Source organism: Gossypium arboreum, chromosome 1, assembly GCF_025698485.1.
Source record: "Gossypium arboreum isolate Shixiya-1 chromosome 1, ASM2569848v2, whole genome shotgun sequence".
NCBI classification, from domain to species: Eukaryota; Viridiplantae; Streptophyta; class Magnoliopsida; order Malvales; family Malvaceae; genus Gossypium; species Gossypium arboreum.
In genome coordinates this window covers 84,747,052-84,759,277 of record NC_069070.1, presented here as the reverse complement: position 1 = coordinate 84,759,277, position 12,226 = coordinate 84,747,052, and the positions used below count along the sequence as shown (strand labels likewise).

Here is a 12,226-nt window from a genome sequence, read left to right as displayed (position 1 = left end):
ACCCTGTTAATCCCACTCCCCCTAAGCTCCAACCCACCCTTTATATTCGTCGCTTTCTCTCTGAACTCTCCATCCTCTCATCTCAGTTTTATTTTCTCTTTCTTGGCCTCTGGATACGATCCTTAGTGCTCCATTTACTTCCTACCAAGCTCCACGACATTGACATTTGCCACAACCCAAACTCTTTGACCTTTTCTTCTACATATATATCTTAGAGTTGACAAAAAGACAGGCATAAATCGATGGCTAAACAGATGCAGAAGACTAGCATGTTCATTGAGCAAAGCCCTGGAGATTATGAGAACGGTGATATCCAAAAGAACTTGGATGATGATGGTCGACCCAAAAGAACAGGTAAAATAATAATTACTTTTTTTGCATGTTTTATATATGAAAATTTGATTTGAAGTGGCTTTGGTTTATTTATTTATTAATTTATTTTGATTTGAAAGGGACTTGGGTTACTGCAAGTGCTCATATTATCACTGCTGTGATTGGATCTGGAGTGCTATCTCTTGCATGGGCTATTGCACAGTTGGGATGGGTAGCTGGACCAGCAGTTCTCATGGCTTTCTCCTTCATCACCTACTTCACTTCCACCCTTCTTGCTGACTGCTATAGGGCTCCTGATCCTGTCCATGGAAAGAGAAACTATACCTACATGGATGTTGTTAGAGCTTACTTAGGTATATTATTTAATATATTATATCACCACTTCATCTTCATATTAATATACCTACACAAAAATGATTTATAACTTACCATGTTTCATATAATTTGTACTGCTACCTCTTTAACCTGTTTTACAGTTCCAAGAAAGAAAATTACTTTTTCCCCATGTACATATTTCAATTCAATCCCGAAATCCAACTTGGTTTTTGTCAAGATGATTAATGAAACCTTAAACCCAATGCTTCTTTATTGAGTGTGTATAAAAAAATTGTCTTTTTTTTTTTTTTTTCTCCAGGAGGAAGAAAAGTTCAGCTTTGTGGATTGGCTCAATATGCAAATCTTGTTGGAATAACCATTGGTTACACTATCACAGCATCAATTAGTATGGTGTAAGTACATAGTCTAGAGAAAATGGATTTTTTGACACTGAAGTTTGAAATCCAAAATACGAAAAAAAGTATCATGGAGATCCTTGTACTATGAGTTGGAGTGAATTTTGTCTCATTTACTTAAAAAATGAGTAAATTAATCTATATATATTAGATTAAAGAGAAAATTAGTCATTCGGTTAAAAATTTTATCCATATCTACGGTTAAAAATTGACCCCTCTATGTCGATATGAAGTACATGTGGTACGCCATGTGTAATTGTCTGATTATTCTATCAACCATGTCTATTTTTAATAGTAGAATTAGATAAAAATTTGAACCGAAAAGATCTATTTATTGTTTAATTTAACATATAAGAATTAATTTACTATTTTTTTTAGTAAAAAGGGGGCAAAACTTATTCAGTAAAACACTTTTATTTTTTTTACTTAAGCATTGAAGATTTATAGTCACAATAACTTGTTTATATGTATCAGTTAATTATTTCTTTTTTCTTAAAACAATAGTAAATTATCTTAATAAATATTAATTTTCTTACCTTTGTTGTAATCAGGGCTGTGAAAAGGTCCAATTGCTTCCACAAGCATGGACATCATGTGAAGTGCCAAACATCAAATTACCCATTCATGGTCATCTTTGCTTGTATCCAACTCGTTCTAAGCCAAATCCCAAACTTCGACAAGCTTTCATGGCTCTCCATTGTTGCTGCCATCATGTCTTTCGCTTATTCTTCCATTGGTCTAGGACTCTCCATAGCCAAAGTTGCAGGTAAAATCATATATATCCACATATATAAAATAACAAAAACAAAATTCATTAAAAATGAAAATTTTTGTTTTTCAGTGGCTTAAATTCAATCTAAAAATCTTAAGTAATTGTTGTCTGGCATGAATTGTGACATCAAGGTGGGGAACATGTAAGGACATCCTTAACTGGTGTAACAGTAGGGGTTGATGTGTCGGGATCCGAAAAGGTTTGGAGGACTTTCCAAGCTATCGGTGACATTGCCTTTGCGTATGCTTACTCCACTGTTCTCATTGAGATTCAGGCAAGTATATTTCCAACTTTACATGTACATACAAATATATGTGTACTACGCAGATACAACAAACATATATATAATAACATATATATAATAGCATGTCGGCATGCAATAGTGGTAGCTAGTTCTCAAAAATAACTTCACGGGTTCTCTTTCATTGTCCTTGTTAATTAATTCTTACGTATATAATCAAAAAGGTTTTAAAATCATTGATTGTTAGATTTTTTACCGTGAATCTAGCAAATAATGGTAAAAGAATAATGAAGGCTCTTATATTAAAAGTTGAATTGCATTTTGTCTATTCAATTTAAAAAATGAGTAAATTAATTCTTGTACATTAGATTTAAGAGCAAATTGGTCTTTTGTGTTAAAATTTTTATTCATTTATACGGTTAAAAACTGACATGATTAACAGAATAACTAGACAGTGGCACATAGCGTACCACATGTACCTCATGTTAACATATAATGATCAAATGGTAACAATAAAATGGATAAAATTTTAATAAAATAATAAATTTACTCTTTAATTTAATATACAATGATTAATTTACTCATTTTTAGTAAAAAAGAAAAATATAATATTACTCTTAATATAAGCTATTTATGATACTTTTATCGCTGAATAAATAATTATACATAAAAAATAAAACATAAAAGAAAATACAATGGATTTGAAAAGAAAAATGATAAAAAAAAACTTGAAAATTGTTAGTGTTAGTGGTATTACCAAGATTCCTAAGGACCATAAATCTGGTGGACTATAATGCTTCAGGACCATCTGTTTCTTTTTATAATGTGTTGTCAATTATCATGAATTTATTACCGACGGATTGTGACGTCCAATCTAGTTGGTGTTTTAACATCCAATTGTTTGTGTCCCATCTCTTAAAGAAAGAATCACTTTGCAAAGTGCAGCCTTAGGAATAATGGTCGCCATAGATAGTAACTATTTTTCTTTTATAAAAAGAAAATAGAAAAAGCACTGTTGGTGATTAAGACAGACTAATCGTAGTAATAGCCATGTTTTTTGTCCTAAGAAATATCAACTTCATGATTTCAGGACACGATCAAATCGAGCCCACCAGAGAACAAATCTATGAAAAGAGCAAGTAGCATTGGTGTTTCGACAACCACTTTATTTTATGTACTTTGCGGTCTTATTGGATATGCAGCATTTGGCAACGATGCACCAGGGAATTTTCTTACAGGGTTTGGTTTCTATGAACCCTTTTGGCTGATTGACTTCGCCAACATCTGCATTGCCATCCATCTCATTGGTGCATACCAGGTTTTTGCACAACCCTTATTCGGGTTCGTGGAGGGTTGGTGTTCCAGGAACTGGCCTAATAGCAAGTTCATTACAAGTGAACATGCTGTTGATGTTCCATTCTATGGTATTTACTACCTCAACTTCTTCAGGTTGGTATGGAGGACGGCATACGTTATCATAACAGCCGTGGTAGCCATGATCTTTCCTTTCTTCAATGATTTCTTGGGTCTCATTGGAGCCGGCTCGTTTTGGCCGTTAACAGTCTACTTTCCCATCGAGATGCACATCGCGCAATCGAAAACGCCCAAATACTCATTCAGATGGATATGGCTAAAAATACTTAGCTGGGTTTGCTTGGTGGTTTCACTCATTGCTGCTGCTGGATCTGTTCAAGGACTGATTCAAAGCCTCAAGACATATAAACCCTTTCAAACTCAGGAATGAATGATCCTCTTTGCCTACACTTTACTTCTCTGAAAAATATGAAACCTTGTTCAATAAGTAAGAATTTGTAGAAGCTGTAATTTGTTACCTTTCCTCGGTATTTGAAACTCCAATTTGCTTGTAGCGTGTTACCTTGTGAATGACAATGTTAAGACAAAGTTTCTGCAATGTTCTTCATAGCATTAACAGTTTTTTAAAGAATGATCGAAAACGGGGACGGATATAGCAAAGAGTTGAATGAACCACCACCATGTCATCAACACGTTAAGCTTAATCAAAAAGAAAAGGTCCGAGAACACAGTGGAATACGATACAATGCACCAAAATTTCAGTTCATAGAGTTCATACAGGGTAGTACTTTTATTATCTTGATGCACAAAGACAAACAGTTCTGTTAGTGATCTCTATCAAAGAATTCATACTCAGGTGTTTTAGTCTAATACTTTAGGCTAATTAAGTCTAAATCAGATGCCACAATTTACAGGAGAATTCTAATTTAATAGAAATTAAATTATATCCATTTATTTAGTTATTTGATAGATGTATTAAATTAAAAGTTATATAAAAAATTATTGTCTCCATCACTAAAGATTTGTATAATTAAGGAAAAAATCAAAAGGAAAAATCAATTTATCAAATATTTTTGTTAACTTTTAAATTTGTGAACATCATGTTATTATAAAAATTCTAAAAACAATGTTTATGCAATATTAATGATTTGATTTGCATAATATACTGATGATAAATATTTTATATTTGGTATCATCAACCTAAATATATAGAATATAAGATTTTCCTTTTCAATTATTGGTGCATTCGATTTTATTGAATTGAATTTGAAATTTTTATTTAATTACGAATTTAACTTCATTTTGTAGGATATGTCTTTTTATTTATATTAGACTTAATATATTAAATTTATTAAAATATATATAAGATATTTTAGTTTAAAATTTTTAAGTTTATTTTTTTTTTGAATATATTCATTTGAAATAGATGGATTTATGAAATTTCTTGTTATAGAATTATTATAAAATATATTAACAAAAACCCTTTATATGCATTTCTAAAGATCTTTTGGGGAGCTGACAAATGGGGTGACCAATATGTTAGAATTAAGTGACCCCAATCCTTATTTAAATAAAATATAATGGTAAAATAAGATAAAAGAAGAATCCATATAGAATTACATTTCTTTTATTTTATTTTAGAATAAGATTTTTTAAACCTTATTAAATTCTATCCATTTGATATTGATTAGAATAAAGTGTTTCAGTCTTACTAGAATATGGCTTTACAAGCCTATAAATAGACATAGTTTATTCCTCTTGTAAAAATTTGAATTTGACATAGTGAATTTTCTTCTCCTCTGCCCGTGGTTTTTTCTCAAAAGGGTTTCCACGTAAAAATTTGCGTGTTCTTTATTTTTATTTTTATTTTTATTTTTTTCACAAATTGGTATCCGAGCTTCCGGGTTATTCATCTCGATCACGGTAATGGCATCTTTGAAGTATGAAATTCCGTTGTTAGATCGCAACACCAGATTTGCGTTGTGGCATATTAAGATGCAAGCAGTTCTTGCGCAGATGGATCTGGAGGATGCCCTGCTAGGGATAGATAAGATGCCTTTGACATTAACAGATGAAGAGAAGAAGTGTAAGGATTGAAAGGTGCTAACACAATTACATCTGCATTTGTCCAACAAAATTTTGCAAGATGTGATGAAAGAGAAGACCGCCGCTGCATTATGGAAGAGGCTAGAACAATTATGTATTTCGAAAACTCTAACAAGCAATTTGGAGGAAGGTGCGTCTGTACACGAACACTTAACAGTGTTTAAAGAAATTCTCTCAAACTTGGAGGCCATGGAGGTTCAGTATGATAAGGAAGATCTAGGGTTGATTCTACTTTGTTCGTTGCTCCCGTCTTGTTCAACTTTTAGAGACACGATTTTATATAGCCGCGAGTCTATCACAGTTGATGAGGTTTATGATTCTTTGACCTCGTATGATAAGATAAAGCATCTTGTAGTTAAACTCGACTCTCAAGGAGAGGGTCTCATTGTTCGTGGGAGACAAGATTGGAATGCTGATGATGATCGTGGAAGGACAAAGGAACTGAATCCTCGCGGTAAATCTAAAGGTAGATCAAAGTCTTCAAACAAATGTAAAACTTGCAACTTCTGCAAGAAGAAAGGACACATTAAATCTGAGTGCTACAAGTTACAGAATAAGATTAAAAGGGAGGCTGCGAATCAAAAGGAAAAACAACCAGAAAATTCCGGTGAAGCCGATGTTGTAGAAGACTACAACGATGGTGAACTTCTAGTCGCTTCATCAATGATTCTAAAGTAAGCTAGAGTGGATACTTGATTCAGGCTGCACCTTCCACATGAGTCCCAATCGGGATTAGTTTACAACTTACGAAACAGTGTCTGAAGGTGTTGTTTTGATGGGAAATAATGCTTCGTGTAAAATCGCAGGTGTTGGAACAATTAAAGTTAAGATGTTTGATGGAGTTGTCAGAACACTTAGTGACGTATGACATGTTCCAGAATTGAAAAGAAATTTAATTTCGTTGAGTACTCTTGATTCAAAAGGGTACAGATACGCAGCTGAAAGTAGGGTTTTAAAGATTTCCAAAGGGTCCCTTGTTGTGATGAAAGGGCAGAGAAAGATTGCCAAGTTATATGTTTTGCAGGTTCTGCTGCTACTGGTGATGTAGCTGTCGCTTCCTCTTCCTTGTTAGATGATGATATTACTAAACTTTGACATATGCGCCTAGGGCATATGAGTGAGAATGGTATGGAAAAATTGAGCAAAAGAGGACTTCTTAATGGGTAAGGAATTTACAAACTGAATTTTTGTGAGCATTGTGTTTTTAGAAAGCAAAAGAGAGTTTGATTCACCAGAGGAATCCATAATACGAAGGGAATGTTGGAGTATATTCATTCTGATCTGCGGGGACCATCTAGAGTGTCTTCGAGAGGTGGAGCTAATTATATGCTAACCTTTATTGATGATTTTTCCAGAAAAGTTTGGGCGTTCTTCCTGAAGCAAAAAAGTGATGTGTTTTTCGTATTTAAGTCTTGGAAAATTATGATTGAAAAACAAACGGGAAAACAAATAAAATACCTCCGTACAGACAATGGCTTAAAGTTCTGTTCTAATGAGTTTAATAGATTGTGCAAGTCAGAAGGGATCGTGAGACACTTGACAGTTCGCCATACTCTATAGTAAAATGGCGTTGCGGAACGAATGAACAGAACGATCATGGAGAAGGTTCGATGTATGTTGTCAAATGCCAACTTATCAAAGTCGTTTTGGGCCGAAGCAGCCTCTACTGCATGTTTTTTGATCAACCGATCCCCATCGTTGCCATTGAGAAAAAGACTCCATAAAAGGTATGGTCTGGTAATCCTGCTAATTATTTTGATTTAAAGATTTTTGGGTGTCCTGCGTATGCTCATGTTGATAATGGAAAATTGGAACCTAGATCCATTAAATGCATTTTTATTGGTGATAAAGCTGGTGTAAAAGGGTATAAGTTATGGTGTCCTGAAAATAGAAAAGTTGTGATTAGCAGAGATGTTGTTGTTTATGAAACTGCTATGCTACCTAACTTATCTCTTAAAGACTCTTCCAATAAAGAAAATCAAAAGCAGGTGGAGCATCAGATTAATACAGAGTCAACTCCTCAAGCCAGTACAAAAATTGAGAATAGAGTTGCTTTTTCACCACAACACTCTATCGCCAAAAACAGAACTAGAAGAGAAATTAAACCTCCAAAGAAGTATGCCGAAGCTGATTTAGTTGCTTGTGCTTTAAATGTGGCTGAAGATATAGGTGCAAACCAAGAGCCATCTAATTATTCTAAGGCGGTTAGCTATGAAGACTTAGAAAAATGGATGTTGGCTATGCAAGAGGAGATGGAATCACTTCATAAAAACAAAACATGGAATCTTGTGAAACTTTCTAAAGGTAAGAAGACTGTTCGTTGTAAATAGGTGTTTAAAAAGAAAGAAGGGACTCCAGGAATTGAAGAACCCAGATATAAAACAAGGCTTGCTGCAAAGGGTTACAGTCAAATTCCATGAGTAGACTTCACAGATGTGTTCTCCCCAGTTGTGAAGCATAGTTCGATTCAAGCTTTGCTTGGTATTGTGGCCATGCATGATTTGGAGCTTGAGCAATTAGATGTAAAAACTGTATTTTTTCATGGAGAACTTTTAAAAGATATTTGCATGCAACAACCAGAGTGTTTTACAGTCTCAGAAAAAGAGGACTATGTTTGCTTACTGAAAAAGTCCCTTTACGATTTGAAACAGTCACCAAGGCAGTGGTACAAGAGGTTTGATTCCTTTATGACTTCTCATGATTTCAAAAGAAGTAGTTTTGATAGTTGTGTTTACTTTAAGAAAAACAGTGATGGTTCTTTTGTGTATCTACTTCTTTATGTTGATGACATGTTGATAGCAATAAAAGATAAAGGAGAGATAAGAAAGGTCAAAGCCCAACTAAGTGAAGAATTTGAGATGAAAGGTTTGGGACCAGCAAAGAAGATACTTGGTATGGAGATTCTCAGAGATAGAAAAGCAAGTAAATTGTACCTAAGTCAGAAGGGGTACATTGAGAAAGTTCTTTGTAGGTTCAATATGCAGAGTGCTAAGCCTGTTAATACTCTATTAGCAGCCCATTTCAGACTTTCATCGGTTTTTTCTCCACAATAAGATGATGAGATTGAGTACATGTTACATGTTTCATACTCTAGTGCAGTTGGATCTCTCATGTATGCTATGGTTTGGTCACGTCTAGATTTATCATATGCAGTTAGTGCAGTTAGCAGATATATGGCGAATTCGGTAAAGAACATTGGAAAGTAGTTCAGTGGATTTTAAGATATTTACGAGGAACTACTGATTTTTGCTTACAGTTTGGAAAAACAAGAGATGGAATAATTGGGTATGTTGATGCTGATTTTGTTAGAGACCTTGATAGAAGAAGATCTCTCACAGGTTATGTCTTTACTATCGGAGGTTGAGCAATTAGCTGGAAAGCCACTTTACAAACTACAATCGCTTTATCTACCACTGAAGCTGAGTACATGGTGATTACTGAGGCTTGTAAAGAAGCTATTTTGTTGAAGGGACTCTTTAGTGAACTCAATGAAGACCTTCAAATCAGCACAGTATTTTGTGACAGTCAGAGTGCCATCTTTCTTACAAAAGATCAAATGTTTCATGAGAGAACAAAACACATTGATGTTCGATATCATTTTGTTCGTGATATTATTGCTCGTGGGGATATTATTGTGAGCAAAAGTAGTACTCATGAAAATCCTGCAGATATGATGACTAATTCATTTCCTATAACCAAGTTTGAGCATTGCTTAGACTTGGTTGGTGTTCATTGTTGAAGTTAAACCCTTAAGAGTTTTTATGGAAGAGGTGGAGAACTTGTTCGTTGACAGTTCGCGATGAAGAACTTGTTTATTGAGAATTCGTGTCAAGATGGAGATTGTTAGAATTAAGTGACCCGAATCCTTATTTGAATAAAATACAGTGGTAAAATAAAATAAAAGAAGAATCCATATAGAATTACACTTCTTTTATTTTATTTTAGAATAAGGTTTTTTAAACCTTATTAAATTCTGTCTATTTGATATTGATTAGAATAAGGTGTTTCAGTCTTACTAGAATATGGCTTTACAAGCCTATAAATAGACATAGTCTATTCCTCTTGTAAAAATTTGAATTTGACATAGTGAATTTTCTTCTCCTCTACCCGTGATTTTTTCCCGAAAGGGTTTCCACGTAAAAATTTGTGTGTTCTTTATTTTTATTTTATTTTTTTTCACACAATATAAACTGTTTCAACAATGGTGAACTAGAAATTGTTCCAACAATAGTGAGGTGAGCGTAGATCAAGCACCTTCAGATAATTCCAAAACCTATCACCATTGGTATTTAGTATCATCACCCTTCGACGCCACTGATAGCCACCGATCAGTAGCTTTCTTACAATTTAACCCGTTATCAGTCTCTACACGCAACCAAACTGAGCGATTGGACACTGGCCCATATCAGCCTACCCAAATCACACCATAAAAGGCTACCATCATTTGACAGCCCCTTCCTTTTCGGAAACCACCAAAATAGCCTGTACTTTCCTCCCTTAACCACTAAAAATCATTTCGATGTCTGATTCAATGGTTGATGGGTCCTACAAGAGGGTTAAAGAAGAGAAGAAAAGCAGAGAAGAGACCTGAAGAAAATGCCTCTGCTTCTTTTGAGATAGAACGGTCTGTTAATTGGTGGGACGCACTTTCTAAAAGGATGAATGGTATGTTCTCTTTTAACAGTTTTTCTGTGTCTGACTCTTGAGCATTTTCTTTTTCCTATTTTTATTGTCTTTATTTTGAATTGTTCTTTTTAAGTCAATTCTCAATTATAATTGAAGTAGTAAAAAACTTGTATTTAAAATTTCAATTAATAAAATAAAAAATTTTTATGATGAAGTCTATGGAACGAGAAAGCAATAAAGAAAAAGGAGTCAAAAATCGATTGACTAAGAAAGTATACCTCAAGGGTACATAGGGTGATACATATGTCATAATGAAGGCAGTTTTCGCTTTAAAGAAGCCTCGGTCTTGGAAGGAATACTTGGTGGGGACTGGCTTTTGGGCTAAAAAGAAAGTAGCGACAGCGGACAACTTTGACAATGATGGAGATTTTAAATTACTGAATGTAGATGTCGTGAAGTCTTCAATTAACGACATCCTGTCAATCAATTTATGTGAATGGGTAAATCAAATACTCATTAAGGACATGGCATATACGGTGGTAATTAAACTTCTAGGAAGGAACATCAAATACGCTGCACTCCAAAACAAAATTTATTCGTTATGAAGGTCATCTAATCGTTCTGATTAATGGACATCGAGAATGGCTATTACCTAGCCAAGTTTTAGAACCTTGAGGATTTTGAGAATGTGCTATGCTAGGGACCTTGGATTGTATACAGGCAATACCTAACGGTGCAACCATAGAGTATGGGTTTAATTCTTCATAGCCCTACTCGAATGTGGTCATGGCATGGATTCACCTTCTAAGTCTACTAGGACATATGTACAAAAGAAAAATCCTATAGGAAATAAGAGGGGTGATAAGGAGGGTTGCAAAATTAGATTTTAACACAGACAATGGAGTTTGGGGAAGATCCGCAAGAATGATGGTCTATCTAAATCTTGAAAAGGCTTTGATTTCTTAAGTTTTGGTTAATGAAGTATTGTAAAGAATTGAATACGAGTACTTGCCCACCGTATGGTTCTCATGTGGTCACTACGGACACATGCAAGAAATTTTGTCTAAAATAAAAAATGAGGCAAAAAAGGGATGGAATGAGGTATTTCGAGTGAAGAGGATGAGCAGGTGATAGGTACAGAATCAAGTAAAATTGAGTCTTCAACAACCTTTGGCACTTATGACCCTCGGATGTTAGTGGAAAAAAATGTCGATGCTAATTGAAGGGGAGAGGAGAAACATCGACAAGGCTTAGGAGAATGTGCAACTTAACACAAGATTTTAGGCACTAGAAACCCTAAATGAGGAATAAAGTATTTTAAAGCAAGGGTTAGGGTTGGAAGCCAGTGGGCCAGAGGGGAATGGATTCATCGATAGTGGATTTAGGGAAGGAAGTAGGCTCAACACAGTTGGGCTAGGGCAAACAAAGGCCTGCTAAAACAGCCAAGATGTATATTAGACCAGGCTAGCATAAGTAGGCTAAAATAAAAGGCGCCCAATAAACAAACGAAAAGAAACCAAAGAGGGTCCGATACAGAGAAAAGTAATCATGGAGGGAAAGGCCAGAATTTTTTGGCTTCTAGGGTAAACTAGTTAGGGTTTACCAACCTGGTGAATGACGATAGAATTTTGGGGGGCTCACGAGTACCATCAAATCTAGCAAAATTGGAGTTAGGGAAATACATTGGGGCGAGAATAGATGGCCAAATGGCAACTAAGGAGTCTGTTGGTGTACAAGAAGAGGGTGAAGTAACAAATGACCGTGGTGCAAAGGTTGTTACGAATTTTGAAAATTGATCAACTAGCATTCTAAAGTCGAAGGGCTAATGAAGGTAGCGATGCCCCCAGAGGACGGAGTGCTAGACTCGTAAAGCATTTGGTTATCCTGTTCAAAGAAAATGTGTCTCCTAGAGGGTGAGAAGGATGTACGAGCAAGTCAAAGAGAGGAGTTGGGTCACCGGGTTGAAGCTTCAGTCTTGTGCATTGGAGGGGGAAAACTATATGGACACCAAAAGGGTCAGAAGCTCAAAAAGACAATTAGGGAGAAAGGCAATCCCTTCAAAGTTTCATCCCCTAGAGTTCCCTTGGCTGAATCAATTAATAA

At 35.0% G+C, this 12,226-nt stretch overlaps 1 protein-coding gene across 1 annotated transcript; it reads left to right on the top strand.

Moving 5' to 3' along the window:
- LOC108450725 (amino acid permease 6-like) lies at positions 1–3,989 on the top strand. Its single transcript, XM_017748474.2, has 6 exons — positions 1–354; positions 453–686; positions 968–1,061; positions 1,616–1,830; positions 1,968–2,110; positions 3,168–3,989. The coding sequence occupies exons 1-6, from the start codon at positions 243–245 to the stop codon at positions 3,819–3,821; spliced, it is 1,452 nt and encodes a 483-aa protein (XP_017603963.1). The 5' UTR covers positions 1–242; the 3' UTR covers positions 3,822–3,989.
- Positions 3,990–12,226: the final 8,237 nt, after the last annotated feature.

Bases quoted from the DNA above. Each gene is read 5' to 3' on its own strand.
- LOC108450725 (XM_017748474.2), top strand. From the start codon at position 243: ATGGCTAAACAGATGCAGAAGACTAGCATGTTCATTGAGCAAAGCCCT. The intron at 1,062-1,615 runs GTAAGTACATAG...TGTTGTAATCAG, and splicing joins ACAGCATCAATTAGTATGGT to GGCTGTGAAAAGGTCCAATT. The intron at 2,111-3,167 runs GCAAGTATATTT...TCATGATTTCAG, and splicing joins CTGTTCTCATTGAGATTCAG to GACACGATCAAATCGAGCCC.